Genomic DNA, 26,789 nt, shown 5'->3' on the forward strand with positions numbered 1-26,789 from the left:
GATGGTTGATCACAAAGGAGGAGAAATTCCGTTAGAAAATGGAACAAAAAACATTCGATGCCCTCCGGGAAGCCTTGTGCTTGTAAGGAGCAGATTTATCGCAGATAAGAAATGGGGCCGAGGTGCCGATTGCTAATGGAAGCCGCTAATTATTTGTGGCCGAAAGGAACTACAGCCTACCGAGAAAGAATTGCAGCGGGTAATATGGGCTACTCGGCAATTCCGCTACTATCTCATTGGACAAAATGTAACATTCGTAACGGATCATGAAGCACTGAAATGGCTGCTCAGGAACTGGAGCCACGAAATCTTGCAAAGGGAACAGCAAGGATACCTATGGTGCCTATGAATAGCTAAATCAAGGTCAGAAACTATCCTCGGCTTGGAGCATAATACTCCGTCGGCTGGCCATCCGAGCAGACGCGTTGTAAGATAGCTTACAGTAATCACAACAGGCTAAATTTGTAAAATTTATAAAAGATTTTTTATTGAAAAACTATTATTTTGTATACATCCCCATTACAAACTCAAAGTAATATAAACTGAACAGAATTTCATGAAATTACAAGAGATTCCATGAAATAAATGATTTAAAAAACTCCTGTATTACTTTTTTGTGATATATTGCTTTCAACTTTGGTAAAGTGCAGAATTGGTTCTACACAAAAAATCACAAAATTTACTTGAAAATAAATAAAAACCAAACTTAGACAAGTAACAGCATTGTCACGATCTTCAATTTTTTTAAAAATCTTTTTAAAATTTTTTTAAAGCTGGTAACTTCGTAAAATAAATTAAAACAGTTAATTAATACTGAGAGGTTAAATTGCATTATTACTAAAGTGATGTTTTTTCAATTGTACTTGTATCAGGATCAGCGGGAAGCTTTTCTCTTATTGGTAGAAGTGTATGTGAAGCTGACTTGCACACAGGTCTATGTACTTCGGGTGTTAGCACTTCCGGTGTACTTGATTCGGAAGAACTGTAATTTCTTCCTATAACAAGCAATACAGAAAATATTTAGAAAAATAAAGAAATAATAATTTGGTAAGTTTGTAAAGCAATGCTTTTCTTCACTCGAATCCAGAAACAGAAGTACTCCTTTTTCAATAACCGAAATTAATCTGTAATAAAACAATATAGCGCTCTAGTACAGCTTTTCATTCTCTTATTTTTTTAGCATTAGCATTTCGCCATATAGCCGGTGCTGATACTGAATCACGTAACATTAGTTTCTGCCAACACTTTCTTTTAATAATATTGTTTTTTTCTTTTGTCTTCAATTAACATTCAAGTTTACTTGAGTAACCAAGTACAAAATAGAAATTTATTTAATTCAGAACATACACATTTTTATATAATACACTCATATTAAAAATAAGCCTGCAAATGTTTAAAAGTTCTTTAACAGTCTGGTCTTTTCGTGTAACTAGAAAATTTGATCTTAATCCGCTTGCAGTTATTCATATAAGCTTACTGATCACCAGTCTCTCAAACCATGGAGGTATTTCATGCTTAATTAGCTATATTGGCCTCATTCATACTTTTCATAATTTTATAAAGGCCCAAAATCCAAAAAGGCCATCCACCGAGATCATTAGCTACCACACTTATAAGCAGAAGCAACATTCTAGACCAGACATTGCCTGCATACAATCTCGCACACCTAAGGTGAAGTAGAATGCTCGTAGTATTAAAAAAATATACCTTTCAACATATTAAAACTTTCCGGTAGGACAGTTGTATAAGGGTTGACCATCAAAAACTGCACGAAAAAGCGTAACGTTGAAAAACACCCAACTTTGACAATTTTTTTCTCTTTTTCTATAAACGATAAAATTCCCAAATTTTCTTTAAATCTTACTCCAAACCCTCCTTTATAACTGTAATTTTTTTGCAACCACCCAGATCTAATAGGTTTCGAGAAAAAAGTTGCCGAAAATGAGCAAAAACGGCTTTTTCAAAAAATGTTGTTGTTCTTGTTGTTGTTACCTTTTTTGTAAACAACGTAGCGCCTAAACGCGTGAACCGATTTTCATGAATGAGGTGTCATTCGATTCGGAATTTTATGTAGATGTGCCTTTTGGGGGTCTCGATGCTGTACATCGAATGGGAGAGGAGTTAGCCCCCTTTGTGTAAGGCCCCCTCTAAAGTTATTATTACTAATTACTCTGTAAATCTTGGCCCGATTTTGATAAAATTTGGTAGGGTGATAGGGTTAGGGCTCCCCTACGTAACATTAAAGCGACGATCAGCTCTTACACTTTTTAAGGGGAAGTATAGCAATCGTTGCAAATTATCGACACGTGAACCGATTTTCATGAATGAAGTGTCATTCGAATCGAAATTTTGTACAGATTTGCACTTTAAAAGTCTCGACGCCGTGCCTCATAAGGAGGGGAGTTTGCCCCACCCAAGTAAGACCCTTTCTAAAACTATTATTACCAATATTTCTATAACGCTTAGTCTGATTTTGATAAAATTCAGCCCGAATATGTGGTTAAAGCTCCTCTACGTGGCTGTGAAGTGCAATCTTGCTCTTACACCTACTAAGAGGAAGTACTGCAATCGTTTAAATTATCAATGAGTGAACCGATTTAAATCAATGAATTGTCGTTCGATTAAAAAATCTTTCCTCTTTGCCTTTTAGGGAGAAGTACTGCAATCGTAGTTTATTTTTCTTACTCCTCTTTAAAGGAAGTACTGAAATCGCAGTTTAATTTTGCTATTTACGTACAAATACCTTCCTATGTTATTCAAAACGCTTTTTCAAAAAAATTGTTATTGAGGATGGTTTGGGGGAACGCAACTATAATCATTCTATAAAAAGATCTCTCCAGTGGTAGTTACGGTTCCGACTTAACACCTTATCAGATTATAATGATAGAATTGCTTATTCCAAATTTTAAAAAACTCTGTAAAGAAGATATGTAACTTTGTAAAATAGACAAAAAGGAAAATCTATCCAAAAGGTACAAAAATCTCCTTAACAAAAACTTACAGTTTAAAATGTTAAGTATAAGGGTTGATTAAACGCCAAAAGGTACACAAATCAGCGAGTACCCAACATTTCATTAATACTTCATTAATATTTAAGTAATTCTACTGCATTAATTTTCATTAATAAGTTATTTTTTAGAATTTATTAGATGTCACAGGTCCTTATGCTGGCCACTTCATTTATAATATTTTTTTTTATAATTATGATAAGTCACATATATATGTACATGCATGTTAAAGTAGAAAAAGACAAAGTTACAGTAGGCTACTGTCTTGAATTCGACTTGCCGAAATATTCGTGAGCACAAATAACACACAGTTAATAACAAGTAGATTATTCAACAAAAATTATTCATTTCTCAATTGTAATTTAATTTAGTTCCCCTAATTTTACTTATAGTGAAATACTGGAATAATAAGCTGTCCTAAAAATATGCATATCTTATTTACTTTATATTACATATATACAACATTGTGGGATGAATACCTAGATTGAGAATGTAATTGAAGAAAACTATATTATTTGCGATAAAGCCAGATAATTATTACCTATTATTATAATCGTTTGACTACTTCATAAAATAACAATTGCTTTAATCGAAGAATGAACTTAAACCGACGATTTTTATTTAAAAATAAAAATAAATAAATAAAATAAACAAAATCATTGATGTAAGTTTTTTATAAAAAGAAGTTTTGAATTTTTTTAGCCTCATAATTTTTTTATATTTTTTATAAGGTTTTTCTTTTTAACCTGTAACTAATAGTTTGATTATTATAAATAACTAGATATTACAGTAAATCTACAGTGCTACTTGAACATATATTTTGTAGACGAAAATGGCCAGCATAAGGGTCTGTGACATCTAATAAATTCTAAAAAATAACTTATTAATGAAAATTAATGCAGTAGAATTACTTAAATATTAATGAAGTATTAATGAAATGTTGGGTACTCGCTGATTTGTGTACCTTTTGGCGTTTAATCAACCCTTATACTTAACATTTTAAACTGTAAGTTTTTGTTAAGGAGTATATAGGTACCTTAAAACGTTTGAATCATATAATATTACTAGTTGTAGGTTGGGGGTAGGCGTTTTGCTTCAGTCTATCTTTAACTCTGATCTTGACCACATTGGTTATGTTCTTATCAGGTCTTTATTTTTTTTTCATCAATGCCACGCACTTTAAAAATCCAGAGACTGCGATTGAGGAGGCGAGGATTTTTTCCGCCTCGAAACCGAAAAAGTGGTGTGGTCACCAAATAGCAATTACTGCAGAAATTTGAAGTGAAAGAGGCAGGATATTAAGGTTTATTTTCTCAGAAAAAAATTCAAGTCAGCGTTTTCATATCAATTTTAAGTAAAACTGGTTTTGATGCGAACCCTACTCAGTCTACAGTTAATAAATTAATTGAACGGTTATAGTGCATTGGTTGACTGGACAATACAGACTTAAAAATCAGATGAATTGAATGGATTTGGCCAACTAGAGGTCATTACAGATTTTGCTAAAATGACGATTCCACGTCCTCTACCACTGCGACGGCTTGATAATAGCGACCATATGGTTTATTTAAAGTGTGTGTACAGTTCATAAGTTAAAAGCAAATCTTACTTTTAAGAATGGAAAAGGACGACCTATAAAACTCAACATTTTTAAATTTTCAGTTTTTAAAGTTGAGTTACTGTTATTTTTTTAAAGTGAGAATGAAATAATTTCGAAACGTACCTGTAAAGTTTAAAATTTCATATTCTACATCTTGTGGTAAATGCACGCCAACGGAGAGATGTAGAGATAATCCTTTAAGCCAACCTTCTAGCACTTCAAAAGATGGTCTGAAATAGTGGTCATTTTTAAATAAGATTCCTTAAGAAAAAGTAAGCCACTTCCCTCTACGGAATACTAAATGATACAAATGTTAGTAGTACCTACCTTTTATCAGGATTTAAATCGCAAGATAGAAAAGCCATTCTGTATAAAGGCTCCGGACATGATGAACAAAACTTTTCAACAAAAGATGCCTGATTTAGACCAAAATCTGGAGACCTTGGCAAATAATCTGGATCAGCATATACTCGTCCAATTATCTAAACAAGAATTCATTTTCTATATCAATTAGCATTAATAAACAATTAATAGTGCAAACACACCTGTGCGCGTTTTTTCATAAAATCTAGTAATATTTGATCATATTAATAATCAAATCCACTTCCACCTAAAAGTGTTAGTTCTTACCACGATGACGTGGGATGTTCTTACTGTGTAGTGAGGAGGGGATATGAAGGTAATTTAGTACGTGGGTAAAGCGAAAGTTCTTGCAAATATCAACCGTTTTAGTTTATTATTTAGATTTTAATGTTAGAAGGAATAAAATCTGTAAAGTTAGACTTGGTAAAAAGTGGAAGTGCACACCATATTTTTGTAAAAGTATCTATTTTTAAATGAGGGAATAAAAACACTGACTTCGTCATTAAAAAAGAAAATTAATATAAAAACTGGATATTCAATTGACTCATTTACTCACCTCGCAAACTACAATGCCAAATGAGAATATATCAACTTTTTCATCGTACTTGTTACCCTTCATCATTTCTGGAGCCATCCAATACGGATTACCTACAACTGTGTAGCGTTTCTTTCTATGACAACGGCGAGAGACTCTAGTCTTAGAGTACAGACGAGTGTTTCCTCCGCTTTCTGATGACGCCATAGTACTTCCTGGCATTTTAACAGTAGCATTGCTATTTCCACTATGAGGCATTATACGTGCTAACCCAAAATCAGCTACTACCACACTTTTATCCTGAAAAAGTATAGTGTTTTAAAGTATGAAACAAACACCAGCAATTATTAATCCGATAGGAAATGTGTATATGTTATGTGTATAATGTGCATAATATATATGTTTATAATGCTGTGCGATGTTGTTCGTAGTTACAACAGCGCGTTTTATTTATTGATTTTATTATTATTATTATTTAACTCTGGTCAATCTAGGATTTTCATGCATTGGGATTAATTAATCTGATTGTTGCAGAGAGAATGCCTTCTTCCATTTACGAATTTCAGTTACTTACTATTAGTTACTTACTCAGCTATTTGGGGGAGGTTATGAAAGGAAGTACACGAAAAATAAATGTATAACATATGTTCCATATTTTTATGCTTAAATAATATTTAGAAGCGCCGAAGTTTAGTAAAAAAGCGAATTAAATTTTAAAACATTTAAAGTCACGAAATGAAACAATACAAAAAATTAAATTAATGTTTATTTATTTTTTTTTTTTTCAGGAGATACCTGAATCTTTACCTTTTGTACTGTTTATTTATATGTATTTATTAGAATCTTAAAAATATTAGGAAACATAAATTATTACCTAAGTAAGTAGTTATTAGTGTTAATCATCACTATGGAACGCAATAATTTTTTTTTAAATTTAGGTGTTTCAACATTTGAGGTTATTGGCGTCTGGAGCTTTTTTCATTGCACTGCCGATCTCTGGACAGTGTTCTCTCATTACAGACAACACTGACCTCACCGGACAGTGAACTGTAAGAAGCTCCTAGGAAGAGAATATCTAAGGGCCAGCAGCTGGATTCGAACCCGTGATCTCCGTGTTGGAATCCAGTACTCAAGATAGTTATTAAACTGAAATATTGAGTGATTCTGTTTTTACAATTTTTCTAAAAATTATTGTAATAAGAATTTTCAAGGTAAAGTTAAAGATAAATGTAGAATTTCGTGCCAGCAATGTAAATAAAAATATGTTATATTAATAATTTTTAAAATGAAATTACCTCCCTGACAAGGCAGTTATGAGAATTTAAATCCCTATGTATAATATTCATAGAATGTAGGTAGGTCATCCCAGAAGCAATGTCTCTGGCTAGCTTTGCACGATCCGTCCAAGTGAGCACTCGCGTTATATCATGCAAAAGTTCCTTGAGCGTACCTCCGCTGATATATTCGGTAACTAAATGTAGTTTTTTCTCCTTGTAAACTACTCCAATGAACGACAGTACATTGTGGTGATGAAGACTTCTGAGGACGGCAACCTATTGTCAAAACTTGGAGTAAGCATCATCTTTACAGTACGTTATCGTTAATACATGTGTTTCGTAATGATCTCTCCATAGGGAGGGAGTGGAGTAGCCACTCTGCAGGTATCTTAGTCTAATAATTCAACCAAGGAACTGACACCCACAACACTCACAATACACAAAGTAGTAATTGAATATTATGGGGGTCTGCCAGGTAGCTCACGCATTCGCGACTAAAACGGTCTATTGTAACATAACCAAAGGTAAGTCTATACAGTGAATTACTATATTATGTTCGTAGATATTATATTATGGGTACCATGTAGCTTTGATTCAGTGAACATCTTTTCTTTTTGAATTTAATTTTTCTTGGTACAATAATATTCTAATTTTACTTATATATAGTATATAGATTACACATTAGATTAATTATATTACACACTAGATAATTATGCGTGAAACTATCAAATAATGGTCTTTTAAAATTCTTTTGCAACATGCAATGTTACCTACGAGCAGAGTAGCTTGGTAAATTTGAAATTTAGTTTATGCTTTTGATTTTTAAAAAAAGCAAAGAGAAAATTACTTCATTAAGGAAATTCCTTTGCGCATCATCATCGACCCTGTAGAGCTCTTTCAAAACCATAATTTCGCCAGACTCTCTATGGGTCACACGAAAAACTTGACCAAAGAATCCCTGGCCAAGAAGATCTCCTTTCACTAAATCTGATGCTCGGAAAATACGTTGGGATTTCTGGCCTTCTCTAAACGATTTCGTCCGTGACAGATCACACTCTTCTTGATTCCCACTATACCTATTTTGAAAAAAATATAATTTATTATTTTGTTAAGTGTTCTTTATTTTAATCGTTATCACTGCAATATGCGGTCGTGTAGATTTTAAAATTGTGGTTTTCAACAAAAATATTTTCGAGGCCACCTATGTGAATGAAAAAAGGGTTCTTTCAAATTAGCCTCTAACTTTGATTAATCGAAGAAAATTAAAATTTATTATGGTTACCACCAGTGAATGCTAAAAAATAAGATAATTTTTCCAAAATGTACCAATCAAAACTGGCACATTAAGTGATGATTTTTTGCTTGTTTGTGATTAATCAGAAAATGGTACCAAGGATATTCTCCAAAGTACTCAAATGTAATCTCAAATCATAATCACAAATATTTGACATATAACATTTTTTCGAAATGATTTATTTTAAGGAGATCCCTTGGAAGGAAAAAATTCTTCTAAAGAGCCGTTTCAGTAAAACGTACGGTTCTAAGAAATAGAAACAAAAAAAACAAAAATCTTAACCTACGAAAATCGATCCACTTGAAGTGCAAAATGAAACAATTATTTTTGAACTGTTTCATTATTGTAAATCTGTACCCAATTAACATTTAATAGAAATTAGTTTTTAAGAAAATTTGTAAAGTCAGATTGCAGTAAGAGAAAGTCATGGGATTTAGTGTTCACACTACTGTTACTGAGCAACAGAATTCACTTATTTGAGTTTTTTGAATTAAAAAAATAAAAAAAGTACAACAACAAAGGTATAAAACAATGCTCACGACTTTCTTTTAATGCTTCTCTAATGTTTATCAAACTTTGAAATTTTACCAAATATAAATTGGTTTTTACTTTCATGTAAATTCACCGAAAAATTTGGCACTGTTAAGAGAAAGCGTAACATTTCAAAAATCCCCTACAAGTTCTTTAATAACTGAAAGCCTAAATATAAAAATATAAAAAAAAGTACATTTCACTTAACTAATTTAGAAACAATCATATATCTGCCACACGAAAGATTAAATTTGGACTTACTGCGATTTTGTTTTTGAATTCAACTAAGAACTGTCGGCAATCTGCACGAACAACACAATACAGATTCCTATGAGGCAGGAGAAAATTAAGAACAGTGGTGATGCGACGTCTTGTCACTACGATTCTCAAATGTTTTCACTTGAGAAAAATGTAAAAATACTGAATTCAGCGAATCGGCATTTCCGGATTATCAATTTTTGCAACACACCTTACCGGATCGGTCTCCAGTTAAATATAGTATCAAATTTTTATTTTTTACATTTTTATGATATTAAGTTATACTGACCTAAAACTGACCGACTAGAACAAATACTTACAATGAAAACACACAATCTGCATGATTGAAATACTTCATTTCACGAAAAAAAAGTTCAACAAGAGCTTTGATATGTACATTAACTTGAAATAGCTTATGAATGTCATTTATACCCTTCTAAAAGACGTGACAAAGACGAAGATCTTTCTTTTCCAGACGAGTGTCGACCACGTCTCAACTGTCTCGACGTGCGGGAACCACTTAAATAACCTTCGTCCTTTTTCTTGTATAATCTTTCCCTATCACTTTCTTTCAGTACACTGCAACTTGGAGCAGAGACTCCTTTTCGACTAATAGATCCTCTGTAAATTCTTGTATCTGGATCGTGCTCTATAGTAAGCTGTGGAAATAATAATAATTCAAAACTAATCAATTTTTGGAGAAGGAACAAAAAGAAAATAACCATTCTATTTTTGAATTATTATTAATTTACTTTGATCAAAAAAACCTCCATTATGTCATTAAAATAAGTTGTACAAACAATTGTAGTCAAGAAACTAAACTTTTGCCACAATTCTTTCCCACTTCCTTGTTTGAATAGTTCGAACAATTTTTGTACCAATTTTAGCTAGGCACCTCCCTATAGTATATACTTTTTTACTGTGTTTTATTGCTACTTTATTTTTTACTTCCGTTTTATTAAATAATAATTGTTAAAAACTAAAATGGTTACGTTTCTTTTTGTTCCTTCTCCAAAAATTGACATTTGAGTAAATTAGTAGTGTAAAGTCGGTTACGAAAAATCCCAGTTTTCTGCATTTACACCCCTCTGTTCGGGGTAGGGTTTTATTAAAAACCAAAAAAATTCATATGGTCTTGGGGCTCGATAAACGCGCAACTTTTTCTGAAATTATGTGACTCCTGGATTCATTAATCATTGAAAAAATACAGATGAAAATTTTAACAGAAATCACCGAGAACGGATTTTTTAGACATTAAAGAAAAATGTCATTGTTATAAGAAACGTTTTGAAGCTCTGGGTTAAACAAATTTTTAGGAAATTAAATGCTCTTTTGTTTGGAATAAGCAGATTTGTTGTAGGATAAAGGATAGAAAAGTTACGGCCGTTTTTATGGCGAAAAACGCGAATATCGACGGAAAAGTTAAAAATGCAAATATCTTGGACACTATTGAGAATGGGGCCAAAGAGAAGAGAATATTTTTTTGTTGCATTTGAGCTGCTGAATCACCTCCCGAAGTTTCGACCACTTCGATTCTTCACTCCGTTGAATTTGTACAACTTAATTTAAAACGGATTCCCTAGTTAGGAAAAAAACCAGTAAGCATTTTTCAGAAAATAACTCAGAAATCTACTGTGCCAAATAGTTCTTTCGGTTAACTTTCCCTTCAATTTCTTTTTAACATAATTCATTGTGCATTAGCTCAGTGGATATTGCTCTGGATTCCCAAGCAAAGCTCCCGGGCCAGAATCCAGGTGTCTGCCTTGAATTTTCTCTTCTTGGGAATTTCTTTCAGCTCACTGATTATTACTAGAGAACGGAGGCCATCAGATCACTAAAAATCTGGCGCCAGTAAAAAATGTTTTGAAGTCCATAAAAAAATATTTATGAAAAAACTGTTACCAACTACTATTGGAAAAATGGCCAGATCCCCAAAAACTGTTGCCTAGATTCGAAAAAAAATCGGAAAAGAGTTCCAGCATTTACAGTAATGCCTTGTGTTTTTATGGATAATTTCTATATAATTTGTTCAACCAACATAAGAGAGTCACTTTTTTTCATAAAAAGTGTCAAACGGATCCGGAGCATTAAGAGATTCTATTTAGCAAAATATAATAAGGCTAACTGCGGACCTAACCAAATTTTCAACAAATATAATAAGCTTACCTGTAATACTCTATCTGAATAGCGGATTAGATTTTCAATGTCATTCAGTGACTGTTCTGTGACAGGTAGTCCATTAACTTCTAATATGCGATCACCTACATGTAAAGACATTAGATCACCGCAGACATCAAGTCTGAAAACAAGCAAATTATTGCAGTAAATGAGTAATAATGAAAATTTCTAATGAAATATCGAGGAATTTCCAAGCAACTTTTATTAATAACAGTTTGGCATTAAAAAAATACAGATTTCTCAAGAAATTTTCTCTGTTAATCTGCCAGATTTTATCTGTCTAGTCAGCGGATAATCGAAGCCTAAGGTAAATTCTACAACCTATAAGAATTATATTGAGCACTTAAGGGCTCTTTAAGGGATTTTTTTTTTTCAAAAGGACATATAAATAATGGCCGTTTTCTAACTAAAAACTTTCGTGGACTTTAATTCCCATCCTTATGTGTCTGATGCTCAATACATATTATGTCTCATTTAAGGCGCCACGGTAGCTGAGCGATTAGAGACCAGTCCTGCAAAGCCAATATGTACTGTGGTACTGGGTTCGATTCCCGGTCTAGGCCTTGGATTTTATTAAATATTTAATATGAGAACTTTATAGTAAAGTATGTTTGCTAATCGCCTCCGCCCACGACACCTAATTGGTAGCTGGAGGTAAAGCCCGCCTGAAAAAATAGGCATCACTTTACTTTATTTTTTTTGTTTGTCCCATTCAAATAGTCAACTCAATTGTGAATGCTTAATAATATTAGATGACTAACATTGTGGCGTAAAAATATTGGCAATTTTACGTCATTTCTGGGAAAAACAACTCTTAAATCTATCACGCTCTAAGAAAAACGGGGAAGATAGACCAGCGTATTTTCTGGCATTGGTTTCTAAAATTTAGTAGTAACTGTGAACATTATAAAGATATACAAGTATAGAGTAAAGATCATATGACGTTGTTGAGCCCTTAAGAGAAGCCCCGCTTTCTAAAAACTAGGAAGGAAGCTAAAAGTAGATGGAGCTCATTGCTGCACATAAATTTTCGTCGTTAGGAGAATTGACCTTACTTGCCAATTTTTCTTCAATAAATCCACCAGCATGCTCTTCTACAAAATAAAAGCAACATGTGACGAGAAGAGTATTTACTTGCGAAATCCTTGGACGCTCTTGGTTAGTAAGATCGATGAAAAACAAGAGCAAGAGTTTGGTGCAAGAGAACAAGTTTAGTAAAAGTAAATGTGCGATTTTTGGAACTACCTATGAATTCTCAATCTTGTCCATAAATTATAAACTTACGCCAACAGTTATTGTATGAAGTAGATGGACTTGTTGCCACTGTACTTCTTTTTCGTTCACCATATAGTTCAGATGCTGCTTCATCCGACTATTTGTTTTGGTCCGGTGCACATTTTTTACTATAACTTAAATGAAGTTGAAAATACTTTTGGAAAACAGATTTTTGAAAGCAATCCACAGAATATTTTCGCGGATGATAGGGTACAGAAGCAATCACAAAATAACATTATATATGTCAATCATCTCTCTGTAGACGGTGTTGTGTTTTGTGCAATTGGGCTATAGGAAGACCGAGTATCTGGAACGCAGTTTGCTATATTAGGATATTATAAAATATAATGAACAATTTGTTCACTAAAAAATATTAGTGAAACAAAGAGCTGCTGAGTTATATTAATTATAAACAGTGATAAAATTAATCACAAATTATACCTAAAACTTATCATTAATTTTAATGAAATCTGAAAAATATATAACCAACACCAATTTCTTCTGGCAAACAGCAAAAAACTGTGAAGCACTTCAAACCAAACAGTACAAAATCGATATAGTAAAAATAATTACAGAAAATATATGCAAAAATATATATACCTAGTGCTGCAATAAATACTATTACAGTCAAATAGGAGAGAAAAAATCCACCAGTTTGAAATGATCTAACTACATATTATTGGGAACCAACAGTAACGTACTCAAAAAAAAATTAAAAAGGTTTGGTGCAATCACCATCATGACTTTCCCTTATTGGAATTTTCAATGTTATAACAAAATTTCTTCAAAATTTGAGCTTTGACTAAACACTAAACTGTTCGGCATCGTATTATTAAGGTTACAAAAATACAACCATGAATTTTCTCAACAAAATTTTTCAAATAAAACTAAGAGAAAGTGAAGTGTATACATGAATTTTAAAGAAAATCATTTTGAACTGTTTCTGAGAAAATAGCAAAGAGCTAAAAAATCATTTTGTACAAGCAGCACTTCTGGTTGATATGGTTGGAAAAGAAAAACCATGACTGGGCCCTCTGTAGGAACCTAAACGAACTATTCAATTTGAATTTACTATGATTTCCTGTTTGGATTTACATTGACTTAACACAGACGCATATCAACTGACTAATTTAAAAACCATTTTTACCTATTTAGAGAGAGGCAGAGAGTTCCAAATCGAATCCGATGCAAAGAAGAATCAAAAAGAGTTTAAATAAAAAAAAAATCAATGTGGCTATTTCTCTTATTTTCTTTAATGGTCAGTACAAGTCTTTAAATAAATGAGACTCAGTTATACTATCAACATCAATACTTAAGAATCAAGCGTAAAAGCCAAGATCTCAATTTTATTATTGGGCTTAACGGCGCAATAATTTAGAAATTAATACCCAATCTCTCCAAACCATTCGCCAAACCCTACTAAACCTTCTAATCAAAATTGGTGATGAAAGGCTACAATGAACTAGAAACCCCGGCGAACTATATTAGAAACCCCGTGGCATATTATACGAAATTCAACTTGGATGATGGTGTGGAAATAATGTAAAATGAACTGGCAAATGATATTAAAATTAGGCGTTAATGAATTAATTTATTTTGCTTTTGGTTCAGATGACGACTCTATTTTCCTTGTTTTAATTGGTTCTACTCCAAAACCATTAGGTACGATATATATTGTTTGCTCAATTAAAGTTTAGGACAGCCAATCAATTTTACCAAGTTTTTAAGAATGGTTGAATTTTACACAGACAATTCCAGAGGATTGGAGCAAGAACATTTTCACCGACGATCGAAACTGTTTTATGTCTCAATTCTTCAATGAGATTGGTAAATATACAACCAGGTATAGAAGGGACTTATTTATGTCCTACGAGTAGAACGCTTGAAGGGCCAGGATTTAAAGAAAAGTAAGACAATAGATCAATCAGAATATTGAAGGTCTAGGGAATCTCTTAGATAAAAAAGAAATATTCTTTTCTCCAAAATGTAAGAATGTGCCAATTTTCAAAAGTGGTGACTTCAGTTATACTTTCGTTCAAATTTAGCAGAAAGTAAAGGCAGCCTTTTAGTCAAATGTGAATGTAAGTCGTTTTATTTAATCGAAATTTGGCTAGAACCTAATCACGAAATCGGTCAGATTTTGAGCAGAGTTATTCTTTAATCTCCTTTACGAAAACTTCCAGTTTAAAAAGTTATGTTTTTTGTTTATATACAATTTCTGAAAATGCCGTTTTTTTTTTCCCATTTTTGGCAACGTTTCTCTAGAAATCTATTTGACATGCGTTGTTACACTTACACTTATACAAAACAAGGATATGTTCTTTGTTTTAAAGAAAACTGGAGAATTTCATCTTTTACAGGAAAAGAGGAAAAAATTTCCTTAAAGTTTTAAGGACAAAAATTGTCTTTACTTAAGGCCCATTTAAGATTTTTGTTGTGTCTGGTAATTAGGTAGCAAAATGCTAGATTAATATTTGCCTAAAACAATTAATCAACTCTATTACAGAATAAAATTATAGTTAATTTTAGTGCTGATGCAACCCAATGGGAGAAACACACAGATTCCCTAGATTTTACATTTAAATTCTTTAAGATTAATAAGTGGATTTTAAAACATAAAAAAAGCTAATACCTGATACGTTAATCACAAAATAAGATGCATGCTTCTTGTAATAAAAAAAGGGTGAAATTTTATCATGGCGGCACCCACTTTACTTGCAGTCAAACTGAACAAATGAAATCTAAAAGATCACAAACCTTGGATTTTCCAAGGATTCTAGAAAGATAATCACTTTCCTCTAAACCACAATAATACGCAATATCGACTCAAACTTTTTAATCTCATATTGGACCACATATTTGTTCTTTAAAGAATGCTAAAAGTTGAATTTTTTGCCATAAAAAGTTTGGCATGGGCACTATCTTGACCTTCCGCTCTTGCCATTATTAATGTGTTTACTGACAAGTTTCTTTGAACTTGGAATGCTTTTTACTAAAACGTAATGTAAGTAAGCAGAAAACAACTGTCAGAAACTGAAAAGGTGAAGCGTAATGTCCAAACTCCCCAGAACCCCTAAAAAAAATGTATTTTTCTGAAAAACGTTCACATAACAAAGTGTTAGGTCTACATACGTTCGGATAGTTAGTACACCAAGTTTAAAGGATTCAAACTGTGTGTCATTGGTAGTTCCTGAATGGAATATCAAAATAGATCTTTTTTCTGCAATATTCGGCATCCGAACCTTCATTAAGGTAATATCACACAACTCTTTCTTACACACTTTTACAAACACACACACTCACTCACTCAACCAATATCTAAGATCACGTTTTCGTCAGACCTCAATACGCGTGCATCCTGTGAAAATTCAAATTTCGAAAATTTGTACACATTTGGTATTAATGACAAAATCAAATATATATCATTAGGAAATTTAGTTTACTTCTTGCAAACTACGCACGAAAAGTGGGTGACGCGTCTTAAAATTGTCATTCTGGTCTTTAAAAAATGTACTAAATGAAAAATCAATAAAAGCAAAATAAAAAATAAAACATGCATTGGACGGACTAAAAATAAAAATAAATGCAAAATTAATTAAAATGAAACACAATTATGATTACAGGACTGTTCTAACAAACAAAACACACAATAAATTAAACAATGCCAAAAATAGTCAATATAAGAAACAAACCACGATTATTTAAGAGAGAAAAAAAAGATATAAATATAAAATAAAATAGTCGTGCACATTCTCTAATACAAATATACCTATATCGAGAAAGTAGACAACAAAAATCGATGGCCGCTTCTAAGATAGATGTCATCAGTTTCATAACTTTTCCCATAACATTTATGATGAATCTGTAAATATAATAAATAACATAACAAGGAGTTTTTTTTTTAACTTACAAGATCCAGCCAAATGGAAACAATTTCAGGCCTTTATTTTACTTTCATCTATTCGTAACATGTAATCTGCGTGAAAACGCCTCTGAACTTTCTTTTTTTCTGGAATTCTGAGGCCTGCTTTTTTAAAATTCGAAACATTTTTTAATTTAACTTCGAGAAATAGTCTGCCCTCATTATACATATGTATAAGTATAATTAATGTGAATCACTCGAAACAATCGGAACAAAATACCAAATTTGAGCTTTCTGCAATTTTCAGTTTTAGAAATAATCTATTCACAATACACACAAAGCGCTAATCTGTCGTATTCTTTCAAAACATGTACATATTATCGGTAAGAAAAAAATTTCAAAAATATTACAAGATCCCAAAACTTCCTTTTAATAAATAAATAAATAAAAATACAAACGTGTGTTATCAAACGAGTGTTTTCTCTATGGTTTCAATTTGGATTTACATATATATGTAAGAAAGTAAATAAGAAAAATATCACTAAAGCCAATCATAAGTAAGATCTTATTTAGAAACTCTGATTTTTAATTTCCAAATTTTAAAAGATGACATTGTATCATGTAAATGAACAGTTACACATACGGATGGAAGTAAGGAGAAGATAAGTATGGGACGGATGTTGATAATGTAGCATGGATTTTTGAATAGGGGATCCCCAGTACGAATCCCGCGTGCATCTACTTTTTTCGGTTACAAAAAATGTTAATTGTAAAGTACGTGCTTCCGTCTCGGTTCACGAAATCTAATTGGTGTTTGGACGTTAAGCCTCGCCTAAAAAAATTGGCGATTAATTTTTTAGAAAGATAAATAGGAATATACTACTTAAGAAGAAATAGAAAATTGTTTATGGAAAAAATGTTCTCTTCTATTTATTTATATTTTTAATGGTATTCTTAAATTCTGAAACCAAATCACTTAGTGTTTTCAAAATTTGAATAAAAAAAAAGAATAACTCAAAATAAAATTCCAATAAAAAGTTACATACCAACAAATATTTTTGTTTATATTTATATTTGTATATATTTATGTATAATGTACAAAGGAAAAAAAAAATTAAATCTTATATAATTTTCGTGCACCATATACTTTCTTTTTTAAAGATAAACTTAAGATTGAAAGGAACTGACACCCATTTTTTGCAGCAAACTTGAAGATGGTTCTTAAGGCGGAGCCTTCAGGTTCGCTCCCAAGAACCTGTTTTAAGATAAGCATGAGAAGATTCATGAAAATGAGAGCACTCAGAAGCTTAGGGAGCTGTTCGTCGGATTAGTATAAGAAAGTGGTATCGTATAGCTACAAAACCGAGATTTACATGGAATACCAACTCAGCTTACGTCCTTTATGAGTAATAACAAAATAAGGCGTCCTTCAGTATAGTTACACTCAATAATATTATATAACAAATTTGAAATTTATATCTACTTTCAATAAAGCTAACCAAACTAACCTTGTGATTCTCAAGCTGGTATTGTGTAGCTCAGGTTGGTGATGTGGGATTGGATCAACAGCTAATGTAATACCCCGGCCATTTGAGCTTGTACAAGGTCGTATTTCAACTATTCGAATAGAGTGTGGTATACGTACGAAAGAAGTTGCATTTTTCGTAGCTGGTTCCTCCACTTGAAAGATGTAACAACGTCCACTGAAAAATAAACAGAAGTATTCCAAAATGATTGCAATGTCTAATCAGCAATTTTTTTTTTGTTTTTCCTAAAAGATAGTTTTCAATAATTCAGAATTTTCCGCATAATGAACCGGGCGCTATAACCCATCACTGGGACTGAACATTCTCCAACATGTTCCACTAGCCTTCTCTGACGCTAGCTGCAACTGACCAATTGCCGATACCTAACTTCCTATCATCTTTTACCACATCACCTAGTCGTCTTAATTTTCAAAATCAAACTCATCTTCTTTCAATCACTCTACCACCACCCATTCTGGCTTTTGCCAGTTTTAGCCAAATGCCAAGCCGACCATCTTATCAATGAAGATCACACATGGTTCCTTACGCCCGTAATTTAACAAATTTCCATCTAATTGTCATGTGCTTTCAAGATTCACCAGTCTCACAACGTGTGACAAAAAAGCAGATTTATTGTAATATCTGGAACTCACGAACAGGGTAGCATACATTCTGGCGGCTCATAGTGGATCATTAAGGTCCTTAAGCTAGCGTTCTTTTCTGCTCACGAACACATTAAGATCTATGGGACGCTCATTTATTTTATCATGGTTGCGCTCAAGTGTCATAGACCATAGGTAATCAATAAAGAGATGATGAGTTGGCAACTAGTAGTGTTCTATACTTTTCTCTACGATTGTCATTGCAGAGCAGATTTAGTTTTAGTTAAATCTCCTATTACTAATATTATTACTAGTAGTTGTGAGTTAGAAAAATGGTGATTATTGAGCAAAGTTTTAAATTAGCGCACCTTTCTGAAGAAAAGAAAGAAGGAGAGGACAGCTGAAAACAAATTTAAAAAGAAAAAAAAGACTGTCGGATCATGGCCAGTCCTAGAAAAGTATACTGTAAGGTTTTGAGCTAGAAACATTCGTGGATAATTTTTTTGTTTTTTTTTACTCTACAGGGTCCATCAAGAAAAAGAAGGAGGAATTACAGGAAGCGGTTTGTTTATCGAGGAGAAGCAAGTCGTCAGCACGAACTCAGGTATCAACTCAGTGAGCACTAAGAGATTAAGATTGGGATTAGAAAAAGGACGGGACCTATACCCCAAAGCACCGCAGCCGCAAGAGACTTATTGTGCCTTCCCCTTTTAGGATCTAGTAGACGAAACCCTACTAAAGAGGTTGAGGACTTTCCCTACTAGTTCTTTTTGCGCTACTATCTTCTTTGGTCTCAAAGTTCCAAAGGTTTCATAGCGTAACCGCTCGCAGCGCAATCGAACAACAGGTGAAACCTCCTCAATCTGCACAACGGTTCCGAGCTAATAAGCCCCATCTTGTACAGATGCTTCCTGAACCTACCATGCCCCGTGAATAGGTCTATAATCAGAGTCTGCTGGTGTTTGATCAGTTTCAACTACTTACAACTATAAACTGTTCCTATGTTTATAAAACATTAGTTTTATTTTTACATTCACATAATAATTTAATTAAATCTTTAAAATTAATTTTACTTTATTTTGTTTAGACTATTGAATATTATTTGAAAAAAAAATTAGTTCTATTTTCGTACCTACTTATTATATTTTTTGCTTTCAATTATATTTCACTTGTAAAGCCTGCAATAGTAAAATAATCACAATATGCATTTGCTCGCTTTTTATTTATTGTTTTTTAATTTTAGGATTTAAATTGTAAAGGACAGTCTCATAACTGTAGATACGTAAACACAAGATTGCTAAGATGTTAGAGCAGTGAATTCTGATTGGAAAAATCAGTGTTTGTTCCCAGTATTTTTGATTTATATTTTATTTGATTTATTTTTCATTAATAAATACCGCCATTTTATAATTTGCTTTTTCTTATTTCCTTCGTTCCTTATTTCTTTTCTTTTCCTTTCTGTTAATTCTAGGGTTTAGTCGATATTAATATCGTTATTTTATGACTTTTTGCTACGCAGAGAAGCAGATAGAACTAATAAAATTAAATAAAAATCGCACCATAGACATGACAAAAAAATGAAATTCATAACCACATTAAATTAGAAAGAAATCTTTTTCATATTGGTTTATTAAATATGACTCTAAAGAATAATTAACTTGACAGCGCGGAACACATTATAGGAATAACTGTATGGTACACAAAATGAATTATAACCTTATAGTTGCAAACTATTCGATCTGAACACTGGATCCAAGTCGTAAAAGCTGTAGTTCGACAGCAATATGTACATATAACCTAAGAGAAATAACAACCATTCGTTTAGCCTAGACAAAATTATTTTCATAAAATCACCATTTGCCTGTGTCACATATGAACAAATTTTGAAGAAAATCAAATGAAATTAGCAATTCCGGTTGATTGAGTTTGACCAAAAATATAAAGAGTCCGAAGTAGTATCAATACGAAATACAAAATTTGAACTTTCTGCGATTTACTGTTTTTGAGTAAGGCTGACTGCATACTACTTGAGGCCAATTTCGAAAAATCACTCTGTTTTAGAGATAATTCAATGTTTAAACACAGAAGTAAAAAATAAAAAAAAATTAAAATCAATTAACTTTATAATTACCAGTATAATTTAGACCTTTCTACAAGAGCGTAAGATTCACCATCGCCAATAAACGAAGAACACGCTAAACATCGGAAACATTCTGGATGAAACTTGTGACTACCAGCTACCATCACTGGCCCAGTTATTACCTGAAAGTACGTGATCAGATTAATTACCCAATTTAATTTCTCTCTACCATACTAAGTAAACTCAGTTTCATCCCAATCTTAATTTCAATAACTTTTAATAATATAACTAGCACCTGGCTACAATCTTGACACGCTTCTCCATACTTTCTCCAATAATCTTCTCGGCAAAAAAGGAGTCCATCCTTTTCAAAATACCAATTGGTAAGGGGTACATCACAGGCAGAACATCTAAATAATAAGAAAATCTATTGTAAACACCCATAAAACATTCTTATAATGCTTAACTTATAAATTTTCTTCAAACAAAACTTTTAGTAAATGGTAGTTTGCCTTCCATAAAATATAATTTGAATTTGAACTCTGAATATTTATTGCTGACAATTAGCCATGACAATTTCTTATTATGTTACGATATGGCGGAGAGTTTGTATGTGATGAAGTTTTACACTACTGACCCCTAGAGCAATAGAGGGAACAGGACTAGACACTTCTTCAGGTATTCTAGCGTCCCTAAAAGTATCCCAGCTAAAAATCACGAACATAACTCCCATTGTCACGTCGATGGTGAAACTAAACGGGTTCAGTGAATTCATAGCCAAAAACTAGCTTATCATCACCTACAGACGTCAACATTAGAAGTTCGTAGCGAGAAATTTTTGATTATTTATAACCTTATCACGTTGTTATTTTACTTCTACAGCCAAACTGTTGTAAAATATTTTCATGTAGCTGTCATAATTGTTGCAGTTAATTTTATACATTAAATTGATTTTTTGCTACATGAAGTCTTATCTTTGATTTTAGTACATTTTTCAAAATCCGTGCTTGAAACATTCGTCAATATAAAATTGATTTTTGATAACCTAACAACCAATAAATTAGGACCAAAATATAAAAAAGAAAAATTCCGAGGAACCTACACAAAAAACGACACTTCTGAGAAAAGTTTTACCACCAAGCTCCGGAATTCCTCTCATTACAAAATTTTCTCCAAATTAAGTTAAACTTGGATTAATGTAAACTGGTTTAAATAATACTGCGAGTTTAAACTCAAAGTCATTCGTACCTAACTTTTACAGTTTTTTTTAAATCAATTTTAATTTTAATCAGAATTTAATCGGAGAAATTAATCGTACCTACTTTTAATCTTATAATTAATCAGAGTACTAAATTTCAAATTAAATCGCTACTCAAACTAATCGAACTAAAAAAAATATGATTAAATCTGAGAATTTATTTGAACTTTAGTTTTAATAACCAAATTAATTTAATTTCAATCATTAATCAAATTGATTTAATCATACACTATATCACTTTTCAAATGGTTCAGACCACGTTTTGGCGAGGCCACCTTTTTGAGTATCTCAAACAAAAACTTTTCGATGATTTCTTCAGGCTTAGACTTCACAAGCATACGATTCACTAAACCAAGATAGGTCCACCCTTACACTCACATTTAACCGTGTTGGTGACCTCACTGGAACTCAGAGGGATCGCCAGACTGTTGTCCCGTATGTAATTTGGAAATGTATTGAGGAATTGCATCACTTCATGACTGAGTGCCCTAAGTATAACGACTTGCATCTCAGGTATTTTGGCAGTACGCAGCTTCTTTCATCTGAGTGTTTGGAATACTAAATGGTAGGGATTAGTCGGCTCTTGCTACCTGTTCGGTATGCGTATCACTGTTGATCGATCATTATTAAAGAGATTACTTTATAATTTTATTACTATTATTATTATTTACTGTTTCTGCTTGTGTAATGCAAAAATTGAAATTTAATTTGTTTATTTTTGTATAACCTTATTGTCACTCATTATTTTTCTACTTGAATTAAATATGGTAACTCGCCTGACGGTCGTAGACCTAGGCTATACATTTTGATAATAATTCGTTATTGTAAATAAATAATTAAATAAAAAATGCTTATAATAATATGAAACCGAAAGTGAAGATTTCTTGCATAGCTCCAGCTTGGTTTCAGAAAATTAAGACGCGCTGCTATTTTGGAAAGAACGTAAGATTCATGGTGTTCATCATTTTACGCTGTAGCTTTAAGAGATGCTCTTACTGTCAAATCTAACCATATTTCAATGACTTTTGAATTTCAGAGGAGCTGAGAGTACCTAATGACACGACTAAATTTTACTAAAAACCGGAAAATCGCATTTCGGCCATAACCTTAGTACTGGATGGGACAATGGTACCAAAACCAGATACCTAGTTTGAACCTTAAACAAACACGCATGCACACACACACACACTTTTATCATTTTTTTTTACTTCAGAGGACTTTAGAACATAAATTTCCGGTTATTTTCCAAATTAGACACAGTTTTAATTCTTCCTCTAAACAGGAATAACAGAAAAAGTATGTCATTACACTATAAAAATAGCAGCACTAAGCAACTGAAGAGGTAAATTAATTACACAGGTACTAACCGAAAACATTCTAGGTGCCATTCTTGATTCAATGTCTGAATAATTTCTTCATTACTTAGGCAGTTAAAACAACCAGCGCAAACGGATGACTGCAGACTCAGTTGGGATGTTTTATTCGCTAATTGAGTCAAGTCGTCTAAAAAATAGAAATTATAATAATGATTTATTAACTTGCAATAGGAAATGATAAATAATAAAACAAGACCGAAACTTTTTCAAAAACTACAGGATATACAATCTATTTTCGAAAAGAGATTCTATCGGACATCTCCAGTTGGTCTGCTTAAGAGCACAATTAGAGCATCTATCCTATCTGTTTAATTAGACTGAGCAATTAAGAGAGAGGCCACTGAATTATAGCTTGATGAGACCAGTTGTACCTCTCTTAAAAACCAAGTTAAGTACATTAGTCTTTCACGACACAGTGTCGTATATTCCATAATATTCCAGCCAAAAACTTCACAGGCTACCCTGTCCGTTACTAGGCCCATGTGATCCGTGTACTTCATGTACTAGACCTCAAGGAGGTCTAAAGTCGTCCAAGTCAAGTCACCACACTACCTTGTTGGAGAAACAGTGTAAAAGTCTTGGTGTCACCTATTGATGAAATGTGTCGCCTGCTGAGCTACGATTTATCGCCCACCCTTAATTTCTGCGATTCACTACCCTACTACAATTGGCTAACACTTCTAACATATTCTGCTATGCCACAAACGAGCGGCAATAATAGGTTCCATGATAGTTGTATATCAACTCCCTCGAGCCAGCTAAATTGCAGCCTCATTACCTGAATTCCAAACAAGGAAACTCTTATTTCGATTTTCATTAAGATGCCTAAGCAGTCTGGTTTACCAAAAGTATCATCATAACAGCACTAACAAGTGACAAGAAAACAGTTGCACTGCAAGGGATCTACACTTTTTAGGAAGTGAATGACCTGTTTGTTCATGTCTAGGGTTTCTAAATACCTAAAAATGTACATGTTTCGGGGCTTCTTATTACAAGCAAAATTGGATTATGTACTAAAAACAGACTAAAATTATACCAGGGAGTCAAAAACCAGAAAGAGCACCCGAATAAAAAATCCAAAAATGCTTTAACAATAAAGAGATTCAAAGTATCTTATTTTTTATTTTGTTTTGTTTGATTTATTATATTGGTAAACGTGAATTAAAAGTAGATTAAACTGCAACGTAAACGCTATTTGTGCAGTGCCAATTGAGTTAAGTATATTTCATACTTATACGATAATGTATCTCTTTAAAAAAAAAAAACCTATAAACATTTTGTTTTAATTAGCTGTGTGAAACTACCTTAGTATTATCAGTAAAAAGAAAAAAAAATTCTTTCATATTATTATGACAATCACATTACAACTATTATGATTACTACAGTGATATTAAATACAATTTTTTTTAAATATTATTTCACAGATAATAATATCATAAAAAGATAACATTTTAAATGTCTGATTATGGTACAATTTAGCTTCAATTAATTCTACTACAAATACTTCATTACTAAAATTCCTGATAAGAATCATAACTGAGAAAACAAACTCTGAATATTTAAACAGAGCATATTTAAAGTGCGTAAACAAAGTGATTACTAAAATTAAAACCAATTCCTTACCTATTCCTGCCATTGTATAATAATATTTTAGTACTCCAAATTTACACTAAATATTATACTCATTTCGGTGCATTTGTTTACCACACATGTCCATTGAACATAGACTATTAACTATATACATCTAAGTATACACAAGTAGTTCCTGTCATACCAAGTGGCTATTCAAATATCGTACGAATTATTTATTAATTTCATATGAATATAATCAAATAAAAATGTAAGGTCAATATGAATAAAGACTGCTTTATCCTAAATTTGTCACAATAAATTAAATAAAAAATTGTTCATTAGAATAATTAATTATTATATAACCTACATGATGCCCCTCCGATTAAATTCACGAGGGAGAAAAATTGGTCCGAATTCTCACTTTATATCAAGCACCCTCACTTTTTACAACTTCTAAAATCTGTAATCTTATAATTTTTATTGCCTTTTTATTACACCATCTAAAAGGATTTCACAGCCATCCTGTTTTTAGATGACCCGTATGTGCAGTTTTTCTGCATATTTTTAAAATCTATTGCAAGGGTGTGTATTTGTACAGAATCCATCGATTTTTTTGGAGGTACTGGCTAATATAGTACGATGTTAAAAGAGAGTTTCCATAACGGAAGCTTAGTCGCAGCATTAGCTGATCAATTGCTACTTGCAGTGAGGACAAAACTGTTACTGAGGCACAATGCGTGACAAATATTAGTTGAATGTTGATCGAGAATTGGTCTAGCTGAAAAAGATGGAGAAAAGTCTAGTTTTGCCAATCAATCGTAAAAGAATAAATAAAGTTTTAGTTTTTCTAGCCGGTGAAAAGTTGTAGATAAATGAAATTAATTCTCTTGGGATGGTATTTAATTCTCATTTATCGTTATAGCCCTTTCGAAGCTGTTACAGAGATAACTAAAATAGTGGATGCATTATCTCGCTCTGTCAAAACTTACTAAGGAATGCGATCAGATGCACTCCGGATAATCTTTGAGGGTCCATAGTTCCTCTGTTCACTTATGCAGCGCCAGTGTAGCGGGAAGCTTTCAAGAAGAAAAAAAGGAGAGAGTGCAGAGATAATTTCTTTTAAGAGTAATAAAAGGATTTCGAACGATATGAGGCGTCCTAGCAACTAAGATTTATAATTTTCAGAACGCGATGAAAATGGGTCAAAAGTTTTTGATCGAGAGAAGTTTGGATGGATCGTGGTCTAAGCTTTCGAAAATACCGGTATGTCCTTCTTCAGGCGACATCCTGCGGATCAGATAGCGTTCAAGGCTGGAGACGACAAGCGTATAGCAAAGAATGACCTTTTCATTTATACGATAATAGTAAATACGATGTATAGGTTAGTTGCGCCTTTTTAGTTCAAGCTATAATCAGACTGAATTGTTAGCGATTTTGCAGGCATAAAGTGGCTAAAGAGACAATAGTATATGGCTTGTTGAGGGCAGTAAAGAAAGTTGTTATGTAACCTAATGCCGTTGAGCTGCCTAAATAATAGAAACCATTATACACGGAGGTGAAGGCTCTGCAGCAACTTAAATCATTTGCAGTTATGTTTTTGAGATTGAAGTATCATTCGGGACAGGAAGGAAATGAGTGAGCAGACATGTTTGTAAACGTGCCTCCCAAGAAACGGCTCGACATTCACTTAACTCAAAAAGAAGTTAAGAGCGGCTGGTCTGCGCAACAACTTTTAAAGGAGCTCAAACGAAAATCTTTTTTCGCCACAGTGAGTGCAAGAATAATTTAGGGGACAGAAATTAATTATATAAATACCCAGATGTTTTCCAGACATGGACGAATAAGGCGTACCTAAAGAGACTTAAAATCATAGATTGAGCAGTGTGTTCCTGTGAACAGACATAGGATCATGTTCTTGTCTAGAAAGTGCCTTCTACGAAAGAGACAGAGAAAGAGTTTAATTAATTAGATCCCTGCTCACACTAGTGTTTCATGACCTCCTCCTATAGAAGAATTTGTTTAACTGTGAAATGTAAAATTTTCCGAGAAATTTACAATGTAGACTTTTTAAATTTAATCTGACTTAATTTCTGTTTTAATTTTTATAACTTTGAATTTAATTTATAATTTGAACGCATTTTCGTTTCTTTAATTATTTAATTTTTTTTTTTAAATATACCAAATATTATTTCTA

The 26,789-nt window shown here is 32.5% G+C and overlaps 1 protein-coding gene across 2 annotated transcripts; it reads right to left on the reverse strand.

Moving 5' to 3' along the window:
* Positions 1-327: 327 nt before the first annotated feature.
* LIMK1 (LIM domain kinase 1) lies at positions 328-24,783 on the reverse strand. Of its 2 annotated transcripts, XM_074138079.1 has the most exons (14): positions 24,647-24,783; positions 23,015-23,150; positions 20,685-20,799; positions 20,441-20,571; positions 17,690-17,884; positions 16,089-16,181; positions 11,033-11,165; positions 9,299-9,525; positions 7,631-7,859; positions 6,802-7,059; positions 5,528-5,806; positions 4,936-5,090; positions 4,732-4,838; positions 328-995 (listed from the first exon to the last, which is right to left on the reverse strand). In XM_074138079.1, the coding sequence occupies exons 1-14, from the start codon at positions 24,657-24,659 to the stop codon at positions 838-840; spliced, it is 2,229 nt and encodes a 742-aa protein (XP_073994180.1). In that variant the 5' UTR covers positions 24,660-24,783; the 3' UTR covers positions 328-837. The 2 variants fall into 2 exon arrangements, with proteins under 2 accessions (XP_073994180.1, XP_073994181.1); XM_074138080.1 differs by lacking the exon at positions 16,089-16,181.
* Positions 24,784-26,789: the final 2,006 nt, after the last annotated feature.

Source organism: Rhodnius prolixus, unplaced genomic scaffold (assembly GCF_049639745.1).
Source record: "Rhodnius prolixus isolate KJV_2025 unplaced genomic scaffold, Rpr scaffold_11, whole genome shotgun sequence".
Lineage (NCBI taxonomy): Eukaryota > Metazoa > Arthropoda > Insecta > Hemiptera > Reduviidae > Rhodnius > Rhodnius prolixus.

Bases quoted from the DNA above. Each gene is read 5' to 3' on its own strand.
- LIMK1 (XM_074138079.1), bottom strand. The intron at 11,166-16,088 runs GTATATTTGTAT...GCTTGTTTTCAG, and splicing joins TGTCTACTTTCTCGATATAG to ACTTGATGTCTGCGGTGATC. The intron at 7,860-9,298 runs GTATAAATGACA...TTTTCAAAATAG, and splicing joins TTGTCACGTCTTTTAGAAGG to GTATAGTGGGAATCAAGAAG.